Source organism: Myxocyprinus asiaticus, chromosome 1 (assembly GCF_019703515.2).
Source record: "Myxocyprinus asiaticus isolate MX2 ecotype Aquarium Trade chromosome 1, UBuf_Myxa_2, whole genome shotgun sequence".
Classification (NCBI taxonomy): domain Eukaryota; kingdom Metazoa; phylum Chordata; class Actinopteri; order Cypriniformes; family Catostomidae; genus Myxocyprinus; species Myxocyprinus asiaticus.
In genome coordinates, this window is record NC_059344.1 from 4,451,466 (window position 1) to 4,476,491 (window position 25,026).

At 38.5% G+C, this 25,026-nt stretch overlaps 1 protein-coding gene across 1 annotated transcript in view; it reads right to left on the minus strand.

The window, feature by feature from the left end:
- The window catches only part of LOC127442559 (adhesion G protein-coupled receptor L3-like), a 332,967-nt gene that overhangs the window by 11,527 nt on the left and 296,414 nt on the right, over nt 1-25,026 (minus strand). The window contains exons 16-21 of the mRNA XM_051700690.1: nt 24,255-24,464; nt 23,068-23,288; nt 22,728-22,794; nt 20,853-20,944; nt 5,949-6,117; nt 5,726-5,851 (exon numbers count right to left, since the gene is read on the minus strand). Coding sequence (XP_051556650.1) covers nt 5,726-5,851; nt 5,949-6,117; nt 20,853-20,944; nt 22,728-22,794; nt 23,068-23,288; nt 24,255-24,464 — 885 coding nt within the window. The remainder of the gene's footprint in view (nt 1-5,725; nt 5,852-5,948; nt 6,118-20,852; nt 20,945-22,727; nt 22,795-23,067; nt 23,289-24,254; nt 24,465-25,026) is intronic.

The following is a 25,026-nucleotide window of genomic DNA, read 5'->3' on the forward strand; positions in this document are numbered from 1 at the left end:
TATCCAAGCATGTTAACAGAAAGTTGAGTGGAAGGAAAAAGTGTGGAAGAAAAAGATGCACAACCAACCGAGAGAACCGCAGACTTATGAGGATTGTCAAGCAAAATCGATTCAAGAATTTGGGTGAACTTCACAAGGAATGGACTGAGGCTGGGGTCAAGGCATCAAGAGCCACCACACACAGACATGTCAAGGAATTTGGCTACAGTTGTCATATTCCTCTTGTTAAGCCACTCCTGAACCACAGACAACATTAGAGGCGTCTTACCTGGGCTAAGGAGAAGAAGAACTGGACTGTTGCCCAGTGGTCCAAAGTCCTCTTTTCAGATGAGAGCAAGTTTTGTATTTCATTTGGAAACCAAGGTCCTAGAGTCTGGAGGAAGGGTGGAGAAGCTCATAGCCCAAGTTGCTTGAAGTCCAGTGTTAAGTTTCCACAGTCTGTGATGATTTGGGGTGCAATGTCATCTGCTGGTGTTGGTGCATTGTGTTTTTTGAAAACCAAAGTCACTGCACCCGTTTACTAAGAAATTTTGGAGCACTTCATGCTTCCTTCTGCTGACCAGCTTTTTAAAGATGCTGATTTCATTTTCCAGCAGGATTTGGCACCTGCCCACACTGCCAAAAGCACCAAAAGTTGGTTAAATGACCATGGTGTTGGTGTGCTTGACTGGCCAGCAAACTCACCAGACCTGAACCCCATAGAGAATCTATGGGGTACTGTCAAGAGGAAAATGAGAAACAAGAGACCAAAAAATTCAGATGAGCTGAAGGCCACTGTCAAAGAAACCTGGGCTTCCATACCACCTCAGCAGTGCCACAAACTGATCACCTCCATGCCACGCCGAATTGAGGCAGTAATTAAAGCAAAAGGAGCCCCTACCAAGTATTGAGTACATATACAGTAAATGAACATACTTTCCAGAAGGCCAACAATTCACTAAAAATGTTTTTTTTATTGGTCTTATGATGTATTCTAATTTTTTGAGATAGTGAATTGGTGGGTTTTTGTTAAATGTGAGCAAAATCATCACAATTAAAAGAACCAAAGACTTAAACTACTTCAGTCTGTGTGCATTGAATTTATTTAATACACGAGTTTCACAATTTGAGTTGAATTACTGAAATAAATGAACTTTTCCACGACATTCTAATTTATTGAGATGCACCTGTATATATATATATATATATATATATATATATATATATGTGTGAACTAGAGCTGTCGAAATTAACGCGTTCACGCATGCGATGAATTTAAAACTTTAATCACGGTTAACACATTTGTCCACCCGTGGTCATTACACTGACGCACACACCACAACACACACAATAGTGATTTTGTGTCAATGAGTAAGTGATGGAGAAAGAACCTCTTTTGAACCGTATTTAATGTACTAAACAAACCCAGGTGGGACCTGTGAAAAGCAACATTCACATGACTCACTGGAGTGAAGCCAGGGCCGTAACCAGGGTTTGAAAATTGGTGAGGTCAACAGTGAGGTGTCAAGACTTTTACCAAAATTAGTGTAAAAGTTTAGGCAGCAAAATTTGCTCATATTAACTACAGAAAAATTAACAACTAATTTATCTAGGGCTTTGTTAACTCCGTTACATATTAATATTACCCAAAACAATCAATTACTTTTGCCAGACTCTTAATTATTTAAAGGTGCACTCAGTAATTTTTTCCCCTTTACTATTAAAGAAAAGAATTAGAACTTTGAAACATATGTATAAAATCATGACAACTCACCACTATGAGATGAGGACACTAGTCATATCAGTAACCTTATAAAGCTATTTTATTCTACATGGGGCAGGGTCCCCTCATGGGGGCTGCCATTTTAGAATTACATGACCAGCTGAATACTACTCACTCAATCTCAGTAACCATCTTGTTCTTGGACACTTTCACTCTTGGATTAAATTAATCATGGTTGAGTGTGAATAGTGAATTTCTACAATGGCATCTGTAACCGAAAACTATTGATTTTGAATGATGCTGCATCCACACCACTAGGTGTCACTAAGTCCAAGATGGTCCCGCTTTTACTCTGCTCTGCCCGGCAAATGCGCTGCACAGCTTCAGGTAGCGCCATTTCATCACACTCTTGTAGTATTTGCGGACACCAAAGAATCCAGCCAACTGTCTAAACTAAATTATATATGCATGCAGACACTCAAAGAAGTTTTCAACTGCTTATTTTTTTTATTCAGTTGTACATAGCATCAAAATTAATTTTTGAATATAAAAAATGTACCGAGGTCCGGACCTTGGTGACCTCATAACTGGTTACGGCTATGAGTGAAGCATCAGCATTTCCCCGACCCCGTGTTGCGCTTCCATCTTACCGGACAATTTGGATAAAGTATCATTTACGTCCACAGTGCCAGCGTTCTGAGCAAAACGAGAAGTTCTCTGTAAGCGTTTTTCATGTAGAGTTCAAAACGGCACCAATCATGTGAATGCGACATCACGATTGCAAAGTGGATAGCCAGGATTAATATTGTGGAGGATGAGAGTTTAAGAGATTTAATGCCCATTGCAATGAATACTTAACCTAGTTATTTCAATTAGTCAACCTCCCACTTAGACTTTGGAAAACGTTTAATGTTAATTGAATTGGTGCTATTTTAGTGCATTTCTGTCTTTATATTGTGGAGTACTTTGTTTGGAAAATGTTAATACATTATTGTTACAAATTGTAACTAAATGCATTTTGATAGGAAAAGAAGAATATATAGTCAAATTTAAGCACTTTTGAAATATGTGATTAATCGAGATTAACTATGGAAAACTTTGCGATTAATCGCAATTATGAAATCTATGCAATTAATTGTGATTAATTATGAACAACTATGCGATTAATCGCGATCACCTATGAAATCTACGCGATTAATCGCGATTTTATATATATATGTATATATATATATATATATATATTATATATTTTTTTTTTAATCCCTTTTTCTCCCAATTTGGAATGCCCAATTCCCACTACTTAGTAGGTCCTCGTGGTGGCGTGGTTACTCACCTCAATCCGGGTAAGTCTCAGTTGTCTCTGCTTCTGAGACAGTCAATCCGCACATTACGTGGCTCGCTGTGCATGAAACCGCAGAGACTCACAGCATGGGAGGCTCATGCTACCCTCCGCGATCCAAGTACAACTTACCATGCGCCCCATTGAGAGCGAGAACCACTAATCGCGACCACGAGGAGACTACCCCATGTGACTCTACCCTCCCTAGCAACCGGGCCAATTTGGTTGCTTAGGAGACCTGGCTGGATTTACTCAGCACACCCTGGATTCGAACTCGTGACTCCAGGGGTGGTAGTCAGCGTCAATACTCGTTGAGCTACCCAGACCCCCCCACGATTAAATATTTTAATCGATTGACAGCACTGATAAGAACATATATTTATATATTTAATTCTACATAAATAGTACTTTTTTAGGAATGTGCAACCCGAGTAATGTACTTAAAAGCAATGAACTTACAGTAATTAAAAGTCAGTACCTGTAATCTGACTACTAGAAATTTAAAATGTAATGTGTCATGCTACTTTTTAAATTTAAAAGTAATTATATTACACTAATTACTTTAATCAGATTACACCCAACACAGTTTGTCACTGCTCCTTGTATCCATTCAATGAAAGTGACATGGGACTGAGGCTGTTAGTCCTGAACATTCTGCTTAACATCTTCTTTTGTGTTCCATGGACGAAAGTCCTATGGGTTTGGAAAAACATGGGGGTAAGTAAATGATGAAATAATTTTCCTTTTCACATGATCGATCCCTTTAAGTCACACTTAAAAATGAATTTCATTGCTTAGAAAATATATCTAACCAAGTGGCATCTGCAAACAAATGATAATCGATCTTTTCTCACAACTAACTTCCCTTTTACTTGTAAACTATATTTCTTTCAAATAAATGCCAGTTGGTTTGATACTTTGTTATATAAAGCAATTTTAAGTTTGGCTTAAGTATCCAAATACTGAAACACAAGTGTGACGAGGAGGGGGGCGTGGCCAGGTGTCCATCCTTATGGCCCGGCCATGCCCTCCTCCTCATCACAACAAGTAAAAGAATCTTGTCCGCATTAAGAATCACACCGTTCAAAGCATATAACTCATCTCTCTGACATTTACACACACAGGTGTCAATGCCATGTGATTCTTACACATGTTTGCAGACATCTCAGCAGATTGTACCTAAAAGGCTAAAGGTCAAATTGGAAACCTTGTCTCCAAGGAGATAATTTAATTTTAATTTAATTATATTTATTTATCACACATTTGCACATATACAGTGAAATTATTTTTTTCACATATCCCAGCTAAGCTGGGGTCAGAGTGCAGGGTCAGCCATGATACCGCACCCCTGGAGCAGATAGGGTCAAGGGCCTTGCTCAAGGGCCCAACAGTGGCATCTTGGCAGTGCTGGGGCTTGAACCCCGATCTTCTGATCGGAAACCCAGAGCCTTAACTGCTGAGCCACCAACAGCCAGGACATTCAGATAATGTAAGCAGGCATACTGTTACCATGGAAATGAGATTTTACAGCAGAGATATGCAAAGCCAAAGATTTGTATGAGACAAGGATGACACAAATTGAAAATCCTCCCCTCCATATCTCTTTCCTTCGAAGGACAGACTTGGAAATAAACTTGTTTTCTTATGACTATTTCTCCACGAATGAATACATTCTTTGTGCGGGGTTTGAATTTGCACTAAAAAAGAAATATTAAGTCCACAATTGACACATTCTCAGTCTCTTACTGGTAAACATGAAAAAAATAAAAAATAATAATCTTCCTGCTCAGAGAAACAAACTAAATTTAATATAACTCCCACTTTTTTTTTTCTTAACACTTACTGAAGTATTGCTTATAATACAGAGATGCATGTAACAAACATGTCTACGGTTGCAAAATAAAAGGGATAGTTCACCCAAAAAGGAAAATTGTCATAATTTTTTTTCAAGGGGAGATTTTTATCAGAATGTCCTGGCTGTTGTTTTCCACCAACAATGAAAATGAATGGGGACTGGGGCTGTTGAGCATTAAAAATGCACCATAAAATTACAAAAGTAGTTTATACAACTGAAGACTCTGAAATCATTTGGTACATACAGACAATCGATCACAAAACACACTAGAAGCACTGATGTCACTGACGTCAAACCTGGCGGCCATACTGGAATATACGCAAGTGCAAATGAGATTTGAAAGCTGTGGCGGAGGGGAAAATGAATACAGAATTACATTACTCTCTTCAAAGCAATCAGCATTTATGGAGCTCAACAGCCCCGTCCACGTTTACTTTCATTGAATGGAAAACCTAAACATCTCCATTTGTACTGCAAGGAAGAAATAAAACATGACGGTGCGTAAAGAAGCGTCATTTTTAGGTGAGCTGTCCTTTAGGTATAAAGCAGTAGATACGTGAGCATTACTGAGCTAATAAAGCAATGTATAAAATAATAGGGCTGATAGTTACTTGTTCATACTGTAACTGTGAGGAGTTTGTCATACAAGGCGGGTGGTGAACCTTGTGATGAAAGACAAGAAAACGAAAGAGAGAGACAGAGTAAGTGTGAGAGAAAACACACACAAGGACCTTTACTATGAAATTAACAGCTGTTTGACACAAAACTTTCTCAACAGAATGGATTTTGAGTGGTGTGTTTGTGTTTATGTGTTCATTTCAGCCTCTACCTGTGAGGCTGAAGAATACCGTCCAGGTCCACGGGATACTGAACTTTTCCCTGAACCCATAGAGGAGTCCACACTCTTCCCAATGTAGCAGTGTGTCCGAAGGCACTTCCCATATTCTTTCCGTACCTAAACAAACACAGACATCGACAGTAGAAATGGCATTGACTGGCTGAGTTTTCACTGTTGGTTTCATCATGTGTGTGTGTTTATGAGTTTTCCAAACCTTCTTCTGTAGGACACAGTGAAATATGAAGATAAACATGCCCTGCAGGGAGTTAAAGATGGTGAAGAGGTACGCCATGATCACGGTGCTCTCATTTACATACATCAGCCCGAATGCCCAGGTCAGACCCAGTAAACAGAGCAATGCTATGGCTCCAATTACCCACGATCTGAAATGAACACACACCATATTACCCTTTAATATAACTGCAAAACATGCTTTTAAAACCAATTACTCACAATACAAGGCATAAGTGGTAGATCAGCTCCTAAACTGGTAAATTTGTCTCCAGGAAACTAGTTCAAATAAACGTCATTTTCTTGATTTTCTACCCCATTCAGTGAATTAAGAAACGTTTCAGGTTCAAAACAAGTCCTTACTACATTCATTACCCCAGAAGGCGATATCGACTTTTCCTTCAATTTGTAAAAAATAATAAGAAAATGCATGTACAATAATACACCAACAGAAGTATCTGGGGCAAGGCATTGCACTTGGTTAAATGTTAAGATACACAAAAGTAGGGGGCCTGGGTAGCTCAGAAGTAAAGACACTCAACAAGCCACGTGATAAGATGCGCGGGTTGACGGTCTCAGACGCGGAGGCAACTGGGATTTGTCCTCCGCCACCCGGACTGAGGCGAACCACTACGTGACCACGAGGACTTAAAAAAAAAAACACACATTGGGAATTGGGCATTCCAATGTCCCCCCCCCCCCAACTTACTATATACACATTAACATGAGACTACTTTCGCTTAGTTATCTCCAATATTTCATCTCCTATCATGACCATGTAAAGTTGTAAACACAATGTAAACACACTCAACACAAAAAAAAAACTCTTTGGCTGAACTTGATTCAATCACGGACAGTGGTTCCATGTGTTTGAAATGAGTTTTTTTTTTTATTATTATTAAAATTACCATGTAATCTCAACTTAAATACTTCAAGTAGAGGGAACCTAACTGAATTGAATAAACCCAACTAAATTAGACATATTAAGATAACTCAAAATGTATCTCTTTCTGTTATATATCAGCTAGTACAGTGAATGCCAGTGGGAAACACTATGCTTTGATTAGCATAGCAATCACTCAGTGAGTAAAGTAATATAGAGCATTCTTATCTTGTACCTGTCCGACGACTCAAACCTAAAATCAAGCTTCACAATTCACCATGGTAACCCCCAAAACTCCAACATAATAGAAACTATTCTCAATCTCAACACAACAAAACATTAAACACTGTTGAATGCAAAGTACCCCCCTTTGCATTCATCTTGCACAAATAACACTTTCTTTTAAAATTTAATCTCCCAATCAAGCGCCATGCAAAGCATGCTTGGAATTAGAAATCCCCTGCCCAGTTTTATATAACCAAACAAAAAACATTAATGTTGTCCCAACACAAATAGATTAAGTAAAGCTTAAAAGCGTTGACACAACACAGTTATATTAAGTTCATTTGGTTACATGATTTTTTGAGTAATACTAACAAGGGAGGATTCAGTAAAACTGGCAAGTTTTTGAGTGTTAATTTCTAACTTTGCACAGGGATACCAGATAGCGACATGACATAACTGTCTGCAAAAGTGCTGTATACAAATGTATTAAAAAGTGCATTAGAAATGTTATTAGAAATGAGAAACTTGTAAGTGCAGTTTTTTATCCTACAAGCCATTGTGAATTAGCTCCTCCCTTCATGAACACTCAAAGAAAAGCTATGATGGAAGTTAAGATTTATCTGATGACAGAATTTTAATTTTTGTGTTAACTACTCATTTAAGCATTGCACTCTCCCTCTTGCTAGTAATATTAGCTCAATCTGTGATGGCAGTTAGCACACACATCCCCTTGTTCATTTCAGAGAGTGCTGAACCGATCGTGTCTGTGTTGTGTTCACCTGCAGGGCGACAGATCCACCCCACCGATTACATCCAGCTCAATTTAACGCCAAAAAATATGCAATTACATATACAGCGCATCCAATATACCACTAATAGCACAGTACTACACACACAGACACTATACAGGAATTTCATAATGTATCTGCAATCATATTTAAAAAAATAAAAATAAACATACAAGATTGGTAAAGTTAGTCAATTCAAACTTTGATGTTGGCTTCACAAAGTGAAAGTGAAATGACAGACAGATACAAAGATAGATGAGACCGATAGAGAGAAGGTGCATCCCAAATTGCACATTTCTCCACTATTTTACGTATTTTAATTTTATAGCGTGAGTAGATATTGACAAAAAATAAATAAATAAATAATAATAATAATAATAAATAAATTCCAATGAAAAAAGTGTACTATTAGTACCTGGATGATGTACTTTTTTAACTGACAAAACGGAGTGTGGAGTTGGACACTTCAAGCACTCAAAGTTCGCTTTAGTGTGATAAAATTGCTTGCTAACCTTTTCTGTTTAAGGTTATATCCAAATTTACAACGTTTTTGCCATGAAGACGCAACGCCATGAACCCAGTAATCCCGGTAATTTAGTAGTCTGCCACAAAAACAATGATTTAAACAACTTCACAGCTGAAAATAATACACAAGTTTTAAAAGAAGTATTAATGTGAGTGCAATTATAAAATCATAAGCTTCAAATTTCTGCCTTTAAACCCTTCAATAATTGGCCTATTGCCTTACCTTCGATTTCTGCTTTTTAAAAAATAAAAAAGGAAAGGAAAGGAAAGGAGGGATGAGTCAGAAATGTTTTGTGGTAATCAACACTCTGCCACAAGTGGTGTCAACTGAGCTTAACTTGCATTGAACTCAGACTATCCCATTAAATGGCAAATGCTTCTATGTAGTAAAAAATATTAAGAGTTCCATTTGGACAATACTACACTTTGCATAATGTGCAATGTAATGTGTGTGAGTCATTTGGGACACAGTTGGAGAAAGAAAGAGAGAGAGAGAGAGAGAGAGAGAGACAGCATAAAGTAGATGAAAGGCCTGTCTATGTATGTTTATGTTTACATATGAATTTTTTGACAGTTAGAGTTTGAATTCACGAACAATCTGTTGGCGCATTTGAACATTCTGAGGGTGAATGCCAATCGAAATTGATCATTCCTATGCCCTACTCACTACAGAGGACAAAGCTAATTTGCCGAGAGCATGACATTACAGTTTGAATGTACCCTTCACTAAATGTCTTGTAAAAGGGCACTTTGTGAAAAATAAGCTTTCTTACTTTTGTTTGGAATGAGTATTCGAGTGGCGTCCCCATCCCAAAGTGCCCTTCAAGGGCACAAAAATGCCGTTTGGAAAACGCCCTGAGGCTGTCTACATTGGAAGTGGCAAAGTAAACATTCTAAACAACTCGCAGAATGCACGTATTAACCAAAAGTTAGCTCGAGTGGGCTTCAGCAAAGGTTAAATTGGTGAATAATCTGCATCCATTTTTGTTTTTTTGTTGTTGTTCCTAAAACTGCGTAGAAATCTGGACATACATTTTTTTTTATTATTAAATTAGCGGAACAGAGATGAGAAAGATCATAAGTTGGCTTTAATATATCAGTCAGAAGTTATTTAAATACAAAGTAACGAATAAAATCCATGGCAAAAATATTTACACGAATGACATTTGGTATGTAACAGACGGCATTATAAAGTGGCTGGAGTAGCTCTGCAGTGCGTCAGCAATAGAATGTTTCGGATGTGTAGACAGCAGCATTGACTATACAACATGGGCACACAGGAAGTCAAATATTTTCCAAAGGACCGGTAGCATGTTGTGTCCGCAAAGTGAGAGACCCGGGTTCGTATCCATGTTGAAACCAGAAAGTAATCGAGTTCACTTGAACAGTGACGAGCATGATACGAGGTTGCACTTTCCCCTGTAACGTTTCATTTTTACTCCACTAATGGTTAGGTTTGGGTTGGGGTTGGGGGGTAGAGTCCATAAAATATGCATTCCTCTTCACTGTATTACATCCTGTACAGCTGAAAGGAACTAGCTTTTGGCGACCTCACATGCCTATACACCCAACAGCTCTTACCGCTTTGGCCACTGGGGGCAGTGTTTTATATTTTGGTAAGCATATACCGATTTTTTCTAAAGACAAGTCGACCTACTCTTTCCGATTTCACTGTGCGATCAGGCTGGATTATTACGGAAGCAATTTGCTTTTAATGCGACAAGAGTAAAAAGAGTGTCTAAGGGATTTCTGCTTGTCAGCTGTGCAAAAAAACGTAATTCCAATAAGTTAGAAAAGATATACAGTAGCACACGTCCACACTAGTATGTTATCATTTAAAGCTGCATGCATTTGTCTGTTTATGCTTCTAATATGCACTAAAATGTTGTCTTCCTCCACCGAAAACGCTTCAAAAACGCTCTTCATTAGCATTCTAAAACCATTGTTTGCTATTAATGTATGCACACCGGCACCTGTTTCTAAAGTGTACTGAGTGTTTTTAATTGCATTGCTATGGGGTTACATGTGTGTTGTGATTGGTTCCCCCAAGGCTCAATGACATTCTGGTCTCTAGATATAGCTCGGGTCCCTCCTTCAATGTAAATCAGGGAGATTTTTTTTTCTTTTTTTTTTTTTGCCCATTTTATTGTCCACCAGGTGAAAATCATAAGCAATATTGCTTGGAAAAGTAACAGTATATCAACATCTACATTCATCAACAATCAGTGTAACTGAGGTATCATTCATCAAAATGTAATACTTAGGGTTAGAGTTTGTTCAAATTCCTAATCCGAAGTATGAGCAATAGTTATAGTGATGCTTCCCTAAGCATTTCATTAAAGATGTTTTGTTCCCAGAAATGACCCATCACACTGAAAGGGATACATCTTAATATGTTATCGAATGCTACAATGACCTTCCTGAATAACGTATTTCAGGGCTTCGATTCAAAAAACAGTTCGAGACATCTCAGTATAGTTCACACAATAGAGAGGGAAAAATTTAAGGGTGCTCAGAAGGTTATGAGTGGAGAATGAGAAAATGGAGAGAGACAGACAGAGGGGGGCACGGAGGATGTCGGAGTGATTGACAGCACTCCGTATTGCACCGTGAATGACAATGTAAAAACAAGAAGCGAGTGAAGTGGGGAAAATATGAGACGGAGAGACAAAGGAGAGCAAAGATGGAGAGATGCTGGATATACTGTATGCTTACTTGATCTCGGGATCATAATCCTCATAACTGGAGAAATAAATGGAATAAAAGGAAAAGCAAAAGAAAATTAGAATAAAAAAAATAAATAAAAAAAAACTGTGCGCAAGTGTACCTAAGAAAATTGATGCTGTTTTAAAGGCACTGGGTGGTAACACCAAATATATATATATATATATATATATATATATATATATATATAAAACACAAAATTAGATATACTTCGAGCTTCAATGCTTGGATGGTAGGAAAATGTGTACTTTTATTATGGAATTTACATTTGGGTCTTAAGGTATAATTGTGTTAATGTTCTCCCCACTGTTTTTAACCAAGGAATAATGACAATTAAACATTTTCAGTTATATGCACCAACAAGCCGCTTTTCCACCAAAGGGCCGAACAGTTCCGAGCAAGGTACGGAATGGTTACAGTAGCATTTCACATGAGCATGGTTCAGCACGGCACAATTATAAACCGTTCTCCGACTGAAATTCTCAGAATAGTTAGATAACCGAGATCAACCATGCCAGTGGAATGGCTTTAGTACATGGTGACTCACGATTGTCCATTTTCCAACACCAAGGCAACTTATAGTGCTTTTAGTTGTTTCTAGCTTGCCAAGTTCGCTAATATTTGGGTGACGTTAGTGTAGGGGGCCTGGGTAGCTCAGCGAGTAAAGAAACTGACTACCACCCCTGGAGTCGTGAGTTTGAATCCAGGGCATGCTGAGTGAATCCAGCCAGGTCTCCTAAGCAACCAAATTGGCCCAGTTGCTAGGGAGGGTAGAGTCACATGGGGTAACCTTCTCGTGGTCGCTATAATGGGGTTCTCGCTCTCGGTGGGGCGCGTGGTGAGTTGTGCTTGGATGCCGTGGAGAATAACGTGAAGCCTTCACACGCGCTATGTCTCTGCGGTAATGTGCTCAACGAGCCATGTGATAAGATGTGCAGATTGAAGGTCTCAGACGCGGAGGCAACTGAGATTCGTCCTCCACCACCCAGATTGAGGCGAGTCACTACGCCACCACGAGGACTTAGAGCGCATTGGGAATTGGGCATTCCAAATTGGAGAGAAAAGGGGAGAAAAAAAATATATATATATATATATATATATATATATATATATATATATATGTTTAGTGTATCTTCATGATTTTATGATGGTTTATTTATTTTTCTACAAGCCTTTTTCGTCAGGGAAGAAGGTTACTGGCTCATTAAAACACAAACTGTATCATTATATTCTCATATACTATTTTAATATAATACTTCAAATAAGTCAAATTACACATCACTCACAGAGACACACAGGGATGGTTACAGAGATGCACAGGTGCCAGGGGTAAGCACCACACACACATATGTCGAGTTGGGGTCTAATAACCACAACAGGTTCACAGCAAAATAAATGATTAATGGAATTAAAGTAAAAACTAATAAACATCATTTTGCAGGGTCCGTATTAATGATAGGGGCATTTAATCTGGGTTATTGGCCCATAAACATCCGGAGGTGCGATGCACTGGGTGCATTTGTGTAGCAGGGAAGAAGTGAAAATCTTAAGAAGTGAAAAATATCAAAAGAATTTAAAAGTTTGTAAAAGGGATTTCAGTAACAATTTATCGAAACATACAGGAAATATATAACATATTATAGAGGCGTTCTTAATTCATTTGAAAGGTATTCATTAAAGTTGATGTGTATAAAAAAAATGTTATGTCAAAATTCCTTCTCGTATCCCAGTCAACTATAAGTTACCCAACTGTAGGTTGATTTTGAAAACATTTTACAACAGCTTCAGATGGGGCAGAGAGTTAGAACTACTAATTTGATAAATTGTCCTATTGAATGCATTGACATTCAGCTCTATCAATTAAAGATATTAATCAATTTCATTACATGATATGCAGATTCATTAATCAAATTATCGCAATTATAACTGTCGCAATTTTGTAATGTCTTTTCGATTTACTCTAAATGACTGTGTCATGAAAGCAAATGAGAGGTGAACAAAACAGACATCCTTACCCTAAACCAACACCTAAACCTAACCGATAGTGTCCTAAAAGCAAATGCGACATGAAAAGCAAGTTTTCTGAAGCAACAATGTCATTTTGTGTCGCTTCTATTACATTCTCAAACGTGTCAGCTTGCAGGCTTGGCTGGGCTCGAACTGAGATTTTCTGAATCCAAAGCCCAACACTCAAACAGGCGAGCTACTGCGCGAGCTAATTATCTTGGAATAAGTCTATAAAAGTAGGTGGGTCTGTAATACAAGCGTTAAAATGTGTCATTTTTAAATGATGCGTTATAGTAAAAGTTTTCGATATCATAACATAGCAGTGTGTGAGTAATAGTGTGAAAAATAAGTCTTTATAAAGTCATAATCAGTCGTTGTACTCGTGATTTGAGTGAAAGTGTATAAAGCGCACAGTTGTTGTAGCGCCTCCAGTGTAGCGAAATGTAGAATGCGGCATGTAAAACTCAATTTGCAAAGGTGTGGTAAGAGTAACGTTCATTCCATGAGACTAGGTTACATTTTGCAGTTGACTTCGTCAATCTGTCCAGTTCTATCACGACACATTCTTTCTTGCGTTCCGTCTGTGCTATCGTATCTCAAGACCTCTGCACTTCTTTTTTTCTATTAATCCCCACTTTCACATTCTGCTTCTTTTGTTTATGGCGATGCACATTCTTCGTGCATATCGCCACCTACTGGGTTGGGAGGAGAATTTATAATTATTATTAAATATTTGTCTGTTTTTCATCCACACCCATCATATCGCTTCTGAAGACAGATTTAAACACTGGAGTCTTGTGGATTACTTTTATGCCACCTTTATAAGCTATTTTTTGGATATACTGTGTGTGTATATATTATATATATGGACACAAAATTGTATTACCAAAGAAGTTATAAACCCTGACATGTAAACTAAGGCTAATGCCTCTTGGGCATCCAGGACAAGAACTACTTTTTTTATATACATTATTATACTTACCTAATTATGGTTACACTTTTTGTGAGTACATTACAAACAACTGATTATAATAATAAATTCTAACATTTATTCTAACGCACAGACCTTTATAAATACAAGTGTATAGGGGCCTTTCACTGAGAGCTCTTAATTACCCCACACTTATATCTAAACCTCTTCGCTTGTGTTATCCCTCCATTTCTAGCTCTCTTCTCAAGGTACTGATATCCCACTGTCTCTCGCACTGAAGCTAGAGTAAAGATCTCGTCTCCAGAGACTGTCTTTGTGATATCACTAAACCTCAGACAATTGGCCTTTACTTTCTCTTTTCCTAAAGATATGCAGCTAACTCATTCACACGTTCTCTCACGCACACACTCGCACTGAAAAACCCAGGGTGCATTTGAAGTTTAATTGAATTCAATAGTGGCGATTTATTGCATTAAAGACATCCTGCTGGGAGTTGTACAAACACAAAACGAACACGTCTCCTCCCTCAGGTATCTTGCTGCAGATCGCTGGGGTTAAACATGAAAAATTTACGTGAATTATGATAAAAGACGCCTCAAACTGCTTTTAAACGAATTGAGTGAATTAACAGTAATTTATCATACCGTCTGATTCTGTCTCCAAGAGCGAATCTGCATGCCAATTGAAGCCTTAATGGAGTAATTTGAAGGCAGAAAGTCTTCTTGACGGTAATGTTATGATGTGAATAATGTCCTCAAGGTGCTGAGTGATGCGTTTATCTCTTTACAGAACTTTCGAAAAACACTTTGGTGCGAATGCAGGAATGTTCCTTTATTCAGGCAATATCTGCACTTTTTCATAAAAAAAAAAAAAATGCATTGATTTTGCTATGTTTATGCCTCATCCACAGCAACATGCTGTTTTTCTCTACCGAAAATGGAACGATACAAAAACGCTCTCTATTACCGCATAGTTTGGAAATGGAAAAATAGGTTTTTTTTATACGTGAAATAGTGTGGATTAGCGTGGATGTGGCCAGCATCGGTGACATAAACAAAAATCATATTTCCAGTAATGCATTACTCTTTGTTCTGATTACGCTCTTGTTACAGAGATGATTCCTTTGGGTGGATTCTTCTCCATGTACAAGTTTAGTAAACAGTTTCAATACTGACACATATAATGTTCAAGTCTTCTGGCCATACTTCCAAAACAGTGTGTATTTTGACATTTATCCCAGTGGTATGCCTCACCCCTAAGAATTTAATTAGTGCATTACTGTATATATGATTTTTGTTTGTTATTTTACAAACTGAAAGTATTTTGCTCTGGTAATCAACATCATCTGTTGCATAGAGATTAATTTGTATTGAGCCCATTTACATTTGCTGTTATGAATTTGGTAGATGCTTATATCGAAAGTCGACTTAGAGGGCATTCAACATTTGTTATTTTCAGTGTACCCCCCCAACCCCTAACAAACACACACACATGTACTGTACACACAAAAACACAGGAGGAAAAAAAGAGGACTGATGCTGGTGAATTTCGGAAGGAAAAAAAATCGCAGGTAAAGTCTAGAAACCATTTGATCTTACCAGTGCCACTCCATTATGACACAACCCTCATAATAGCGATATCTGGACAAATACAACAGAAGAAAAATTAAGAACAAAAAACGAAAAGAGAAATCTGAAATGTGCAGATTACAAAAAAAGCATTTAATGATACAAGTAATGACAAAGACAGTTAGACAAATTAAATAAAATCTCGAAAACAAAGGAACCACCAACAAAGCAATAGCAATTCTAAAACTGTTACAAAGCTTACAGACACAACACTCGATCACATGTGAGCACCCTCCTTTCTGAACACAAACCCAACAAATGGTTAACAATGGTTTTAAATATTAGTATTATTTTTTTTTATTATTATTATTCTTTCTTTGAGAGCGCTATTATAAATTATATCATGGTGAACAGTGGAAAAGTCGAAGTTCATGAACACGCGCTCACACTGCAAAAAATTCTCAAACCTAAACACATACACGTTTTGTATACAAATGAAAAACAGACCCACATTTATCTAGGTTGGTATGCCGTATAAACTGTTGTGTGTTGGAAGTGGTTTTACAATACCTTTAAAATGACAGAAGTTTAGGCATGAAACTCTATATGACGCAAGCAGATAGGTTTTTTGAACTTTTTATTTGTTAGCTAATCGGCTTGCATTGTTTAAACTGATAGGTCAGTTTAGAGGTAGCCAATCAACTCATGTACTCTCTATCTAATATTTAAATTTGCTAAGTTTGCAAGTTGGTTTCACTGCAGTGTGCTGTGAGAGTTTTTCTCTGAAACCCTCCTCCTCCCCAGCACCACATGTCTAGGTCTGCTACATGGGGACTGTATGAATGTCCAGTTGTGCAGCAGCATGTCATACATGTTCAATGAAGCATGTCTTGTGGTTCTGTAAATGTGCAGCAGTAGCAGCATGTCCTGTGTATATTTTTCTTTTTTCAATTTGGAATGCCCAATTCCCAATGTGCTTTTAAGTCCTCGTGGTCGCGTAGTGATTCACCTCAGTCTGGGTGGCGGAGGACGAATCTCAGTTGCCTCCGCTTCTGAGACCGTCAACCCACGCATCTTATCATGTGGCTTGTTGAGCGCGTTGCCATGGAGACATAGCGCAAGTGGAGGCTTCACGCCATCCACCGCGGCAACCATGTTCAACTCACCACGCGCCCCACCGAGAACAAACCACATTATAGCGACCACGAGGAGTTTACCCCATGTGACTCTACCCTCCCTAGCAACCAGGCCAATTTGGTTGCTTAGGAGACCTGGCTGGAGTCACTCAGCATGCCCTGGGATTCGAACTAGCGAACTCCAGGGGTGGTAGCCAGCGTATTTTACCACTGAGCTACCCAGGCCCCCATTCTGTGTATGTTTTAACAGTAGCAATCTTTGTAGTTGCTCTGAAGCAGCAGCAGTGTAGATCTCATCCACTAAGTCCAAATTCCTATCAGTATGTCATATTCACATTAAAGATGCACTCAGCGATTCCTGAGAAACACTGTTGATATTCGAACTCAACTGCCAAAACAAACACACCCCTCCCTTCAGTGCTCCTTTGGAAGCTCCGCCCCCCAAGTTCATACACGCGAGACGGTTTTACGCACACTAGCTCCAGACGCTCACAACTCTCCTGCTACTAAATCTAACATCACAACAACAGCATATATGGGTTCTGTGAAACATAGCAAACTTTATGTTACCCACCTATCGAGAAGAAAAAGAGCAACTTCTGCATCTTTCGTCTTCAAGCCTTTTACCTCTCGGAGGTCTCTCCACTGCTGAAAAGCCTTGCTGATGTTGACGCGGCTCCTAGCCCTCGACTTATCATAATACTTCTTTTTTAGTTTATATTCATCTGACCTTTTTCTCTTGGTTTGTTTCTCAGCCATTTGTCCTCCTTGGAGTTTAGAAAGTTCGCGTCAGCCAGATTTGCCGTTGCTCTTCTAATGAATTTCCCTCTCGCTCTGCCCCCACCCCCCATCCTGTGCACGCGCAAGAACCACCCCCTGTTGCTGATTGGCTGGAGTAGTGTTGTGTGTGTCAGTCTGTTCCACTTTGTTTTTGTCCCATTTACAGAGCCAGGGCTGTGTGCAAATATTAGATATTTTTTAGCCCACCCACAGTACGGACAGCTATCAGACTGTGAGGAGATATTTGCAGAATCTGACAAAAAGTGTATTGGATTAGAATTACTGAGTGCACCTTTAACATGCTAAATCTTTCCGAGAGTTGTCATGAGTGAACTGCAGTAAATATATTTTGCAAGGCCATCAGTTAAAAGTATGGCTGCTAAATGTAAAATCAAACTGATATGTGGTCACGGTTGAGTGTATATAAGTTAATTCACAACAGTGTCTCTTTTTGAATTTTACAAACAAAAAGAGAACATAATAAAATGAGATGAAGTACCTTTTATTTTTAAAGTATTTAATTTACTCAAATCCAAAAGCATGCATTACAACATAGGATTTCTAGCAAAAATAACTATATAGTGATTTATACCAATACTGTGGTATAAAATTACTCATACAGTGATAAAAGATTTTGGTCATATGGTCCCCTACACATATCCACAAATAAACTCTCTATCTTGCACAGTGTTTTGTTATATGAGCGACTAATCAAGCGTTTCTACAATCAAACTTATACGGATGAGTATGAAAACTATGAACAACAGACTATAATCATCTGATTATTAGCATGAATAGAATGTCTGATTACAAGAATGATCCAATTTAATTTGAGACCTCTTGAAGATGGAGAAGTCTGAGTGTTATAAGACCCTTGCTTGTGAATTAAACACATCACCTCTGTTGTTGTTCAGAACACAGCGCTTCAGCTTACATCATTCCCTTCAATTTTATGTGATGAAGTATTTCTAGAATACCCTTCATCAGAGCGAACAGTCGAGTTCGGAAGTTAAAATCACAAAGAACTAGATTTTTAGTGATAACGTATACAACCCTTTGAGACAGACCTGCCATGAGCTGCTTTGGTAAAAGCCACAAATCAGTTTTATTTCAAATTTTGAAATGTTTAAAAAAAAAAATAAACTTGTGTTTGTGAGTCAAATTCGCTGTTGCAAAAAAAGGGAATCACAGCAACAAAGTTCAACACTGAGCATAAACTCCCATAAGACACTGCGAATGACATAAATCAGTCTTTCTACATCCTCTATCAACTCATATAATAGGATTTATCTGAATAAATCATAATATACTTCTAATATATTGTATTACACGGCTCTTTGCAACATATGATTCTGACTGCTCAGTCCCTACATTCTGCAGTCAAATATATTTGTTTAATGACTGCTAAACTGTATAACTGACCATCATCAAAGGCAACCAATTTCCTATTTGGTAAGTACCTGTTTAATTAGTGGGATAATGTAAAGTTAGCCTCCACGTTGAGGTTCTGATCACCCTTACAGGGTTTGTTATGGGTTAATGACCAAGTGTCTGTACATTATCCCTTATGTATTTTATGCTTATGGTCAATTCATTAAAATGAGTATGTTTAGCCTTATCTCAGATACGTAATGCGCACTGCTTCAACGGATTAGTTCATTGCTTCATAAAAGAGTTAAAGTACTATGTCTTGTACCTATGTCTTTTTTGTAGGGCTGTTAATCGATAAAAATATACCGATATACCGATTAATCTAATTAATCACAACTAATTGTATATATCAATTTCTGTTAAAAAAGGCCCCAAAATGAAGATATGTCAATCAAAAAAATTATTAGTTTGATATAATAATTCAGATTAGATTAAATTCAGATTCAAAGACATTATTCTAACAGATGAGTAAAGCATTCATTAGACAATATAAAAAGTGGTGCATTCTTATGTTCTGTCTGCGCTATTTTCATTGGACCCATGTATAAATGCATCAGAAGAACAATTTTGGCGTCTCACTGTGCTTGTGTCCGTTTCAATGGTTTTTAGCATCTCTAGCTATAAACAACACACTTTTAGGCCATTGCATCAAGTTAAGCGTAGTTTGAAACTTTAAGAGCCGCATCTTGAGACCCCTGCATTCTGTTGTGCAGAATTTTTCACAGTCTTTTTCGCCTCTACAGCATACGATGGGCTGACTGCCTCCTGCTGACTACGACACGCAAAAAACAAAGATGGTACTTCAAGCTTGAATTGCTCCGTTAGTAGGAACATTCTTTATTACAGAAATAGAGTAGGGTCAGAAGACATAATTCATTGTGTTAATTTTTATATAAGATGATATTTTATATCTAATTAATCACACTGAATTAACACATTAAATGAATACCCTTACTTTTTTTTTTTTTTTTTTTTTTTTTTTGCTTTTGAAAGTTTTCCATCTTGGAGCTTGTTGGTTTGGTTCAAGGCTTAAAATGTTTAAATCTCTTTACTGAAGAAATTTAAGGAAAGCCTATAGAGAAAATGAATGGGAAAAGTACTTTATTACACAAAAACCATATTCATGTCTCAGTTAGGATGTGATTGGTTGAAACAGATGTCTATCATAAAGTTTTTATTTTTTATTTTATTTGGCTGATTCTACTTTGAAATACACACATGCGCACAGGCAATGGCCCACTGTGATTTATTGCTCTGTCAATGGCACCAATTCTGCAAGATCATTGTTGCAAACAGTCTGATTATCATGAATCTCACACACGCACACATATGCACAAATGAACACACACACACACACACATCAGCTCACTGTCCTGCACACTGTGTTGGATCTAAAGGGACAATCATTTATTTGCATATTTATAGCCCTTTCAGCCTCTGCTCAGAAAGGGCTATAGTGTGATGAATATTCATGTGCATGCAGAGGTTAATTTGTGCAGAATGTCTGCTGCTCTTTCCTGTGAAACAACACAGATCTTCAGGTAACAACATCCTCCCCATAGAATACACTCGCACACACACACACCAAAATACACTTTGCGTGCGCACACACACACAGTTTTACTTTCACCTCAACCTACTACAGTAATATGAAAAAATGAGCGATATGAACTGCTCAGTAGAAGTTCAGATGGGCCACATACACACACATCTACACAGACCTTAAAGCGGAAGTTTGTAATTTCTACACCACAAGAAGCACCAAATAGAATTGACTGTTGCAATGGCTGTTTTCAAATAGGTTTCCCAAACATTCCTCCTGTCTGCCACTGTTCATCAAAAAGGTAGTGCCACCTCTAAAAGACCCCACCCATCACAGTTAGGCTTACTTGATGTTGTCAAGGCAACTGGAGTCTGGCTTCAGGATGGCAGTGTGGTGAAACATCTTGTAGAGAGCGATTCCCAGAAAGATCACATTAAGCTGGGAAAAACAGGAGCACAGGACTGGTTTAGGATTTTAACATGTGGATTACAATCGTAAGCCAGAGGGTTGATGGTTTTGGGCTGAAGGATGCTGGTTTTTGGTTGAAGAGTGAATTATAGGGTGTATAAGATGTAGGTTTTATGGTTAAAGCTACTGAATTTAGGAAAACGGTGCAAAGGTATAGGGTGTTTAGGGTACAGGATTTAGAGGGTGATGTGTAGTGTTTAAGGTAAGGTGCAGGGTATGGTTAGGGTTGAGGATGTGAGGTGTAAGATCTAAGATAATGTGTAGGGTTAAACCTAAAACCTAAAATGTAAAGTATAAGGTGAAGATTTAGGCTGTAGGATACAAATGGTAGGTTTCATGGTGGGGTTTAGAGTATAGATTGTAGGGTGTAAGATATAGTGCCCAGGGTTTAGGCTACAGGGTCTAGAGTGCATGGTATAAGTTGTAAGGTGTAAGATGTAGGGTTCAGGGTACAATGTATGCAGAATGTACAGTATTAGTTGAAGGGTTTAGCGTTTAGAGTGTAAAATCTTGGTTGAGGTGTAGGGTTTAGGGTGTAGGGTATAAGGTATAGGGTGTAGGCTTTAAGTTGTAAGGTATAATATGTAGGGTTTAGGGTACAATTTATGTAGGATGTACAGTATAAGTTGTAGGGTTTAGCGTTTAGGGTGTAAGATCATGGAGGAGGTTTAGGGTGTAGGGAATATGGTCTAGGGTATAGGGTTTAAGTTGTATAACATGTAGGGTTCAGGGTGGGGTTTAGAGTATCAGGTATAGTGCCTAGGGTTTAGGCTGTAGGGTTTAGGGTGCAGGGTATAAGTTTTAAGGTATAAGATGTAGGTTTTAGAGTTCAATGCATGTAAGATGTACAGTAAAATTTGTACAGTTTAGGGTGTAGAATATTAAGTACATTTGGGTGAAGGATTTAAGTTGTAAGGTATTAGATTTAGGGTTGAGGATACAATGTAAGATGTTCAGTAAGAGTTGTAGGGTTTAGCGTTTAGGGTGGAACATAAAGGATAAGGTTTGGAGTCTAGGGTCTAGGGTGTAGGACATAAGCTGTAAGGTATACGATGTAGGGTTTAGGGTGTACAGTACAATGTATCTAAGATGTATAGTATACAGTATGTTGAAGAGTTTAGGGTGTAGGGTATAACATGCAGGGTTCGGGGGGGGGGGTTGTTAGAGAATAGGTTATAGGGTATAATGTATAGTGTCTAGGGTTTAGGCTGTAGGGTGAAGGGTACAAGTTGTAAGGTGTAAGATGTCAGTTTTAGGGTACAAATATATTGGATATGTACAGTAAAAGTTGTAGGGTTTAGCGTGTAGGGTGTAAGATATAGGATAAGGTATAGGGTTTAGGGTGTAGGGTATTAGGTCTAGGGTGTAGTATATCAGTTGTAAGGTAAAAGATGTAGGGTTTATAGTGTGGGGTTACAATGTACCCAAGATGAATAGTATAATGTTTGTATAGTGAGTGTAGGGTATAAAAAGTTGGGTTTAGGGTGGGGTTAGAGTTGACTGTAGGTTATAGGGTATAAGGTATATTGTCAAGGGTTTAGACTGTAGGGTCTAAGGTGCAGGGTATAAATTGTAAGGTATTAGATGTAGGATTTAGAATACGTTGTATGTAAAATGTAAAATATAAGTTGTAGGATGTATCGTTTAGAGTTTAAGATATAGGGTAAGGTTTAGGTCTAGGGTGTAAGTTATAAGTTGTAAGGTATATGATGTAGGGTCTAGGGTTTTGGATGAAATGAACAGGACTAGTTACCATGATGATGAGCGTGGCGGGACCTATAAAACTCCAGATGAAATAAGTGTCCAACCGCAACCAGCACCTAAAAATAGAGGAGAGGCACATCATTCAAGTCACTCAAATGTTAGAGCTCTCTCTCTCTCTCTACACACACACACACACACAGGAGGTTATACTGCAGGTAAACTAAGATTCTTTTGTCTTTTGGCTGATACATGAGATTTCCTTCAATTATTCAAACTTTAATTTCCGCAACATTAGTCTTCAACTCTAGCTTCAATCACACACACAAGTACTTGATTAGATCCCAGTGGGGCTGTGTTCTGTATACTGTACGTGTGTGTGTGTGTCTTACACTCTTTCAGTCCCGTAGCTGCGGTAATCCACTGCTGCAGAAACGGCCACTATGAGTGCAGGAATTCCATATCCAGCCAGGTAGAAGTATCTGCGTCGCGAGTGTTCGCTCTCAAACACCTCCACCAGCATGATATACAGCTGCACGCCTTCCAGAAACATCCACGTGAACGCCGATAGGAAGAAGAAATGCAGGAGTGCTGCAAATACAGCGCATGCGATCTGAAACAGACACACATCACTTACACAAACTGTGAGAGGTTTTTTACATCAGTCCTCATCTCATAAATGACCCTTTCTTAACAGTGAAGTGTGTAATTTACTCCTGACAACAAGGCAAATAAACGGTTTCGAACGTTTTCTTCGATGCGTCCAGTGTAGACAGCCTCAAGCCATTGCGGTCCATCACGCGGTGTAGACAGGGTGTTACATTTAGAGAAACTTCAAATGGGTCAAGACTATTCAAACTTCAACTGTCAAAAAATCTGTCTGTCTATCTATCTATCTGTCCATCCATCCATCCATCGTCAACTTTCAGGCTCAGCTTTTTCAAGCCAACGTCAAATGTTTTCTTGACAAACTGTACCTATCTTGTTATAGTTAATATTGCAGTTTCATTCGGTGATGCTAGTGTCACAGAAAATACACATTTCACCTTTTAAAAATGGGACTGCACCGCCCCCTCACCCCATACACACACACAGTCTCTCTTGAGGTGGTGTGTTATGTGGACATTGATGGATTCGGTTCAGTGACCGTAAGCACCTGCTCAGATATTTGAAAAATATTAAATAATAGAGTTTAAACACTATCAATCATGAATGACAGACAATTTTGCTCATACAGACTGATTGCCTATCAGTGTTTGACATTGGGGTGGGGTGGGGGGATGCTTCCCAAATCTTTTGATAGTCATTCAAGCAACCAAACTTTGCAGTGCTAACCCGCAATTACACTGTTACTTGGTAGAAGCAGGCCAAATTAGGTAGAGGTTTTTAGATACCAAAATTGTCAATGTTCCTCTACAGCTGTGTACCTCAATGTTGTGTAAATGGTTCTTGGTGTAATATTAATACACTTAATCGTTTGATTGTAAGATTGTAAGGCAGGGTTTGAGGGCTAGTGTCTAGGGTTAAGGGTGTAGGGTGTTCAGGGTGTAGGAAACAAGAAAGAAATTTTCTCTCATACAGGCTGGTCGGCACGGTTGATGCCGGTGAGGAAGAGTGTTTCGGCGATGAAGAGCGAGATGCAGAGGTTCTTGTGAATGGTATTCCTGTCGCTCTGGAGGCCGCGGAAGAAACAGAAGGTGAAGATACAGACGAGTAGACACACCAGGGAGAGCAAGATGCCCACCCATGTTATGACATCCAACAACAGATCATGAACAGGGTCTGCCGTCTACAGAGAGAGAGAAAGAGAGAGAGAGAGACAGATAGACAGATAAGAACATGTTCAAATGAATCTCAGTTTTTGCTGAGACTGACTTCCTCATTGTTTGGGTACTCAGATGGCACACCCACAGTCTGTTCATTGACTGTCTGATGCTTATTGCACACAATTATGGCAAGTGCTGATTGAAATCGCAAGCTCCTATCTGGATGGCTGGCTTTATGCAACTTCCAGGAGTCAGGGTGCACAGGTGTGAAAACATCAAAGCCATGTTACAAAGTACCAGGTTTATGCAATGAACATATCATGGGCCCTATTTTAAGTGTGCTAGTGCTAAGCGCAGCGCTATGCGATAATTAATGTGCGCAAAGTCAATGGGCATGGCCATAAATTTTTGCTATTTTTGTGCTAGCATGTGCCAAGTCTAGGTCCAAGTGGTTTTGGCAAAATTTCAGCTTTAAAGGGAGGACTATTGTGCATGTTTTTGAATGCAGCACAGACTGAATTTTACAAAGTCTACAAATAATACACACATTACTTCACACACAAAATAAAAAAATAGACTAATTCC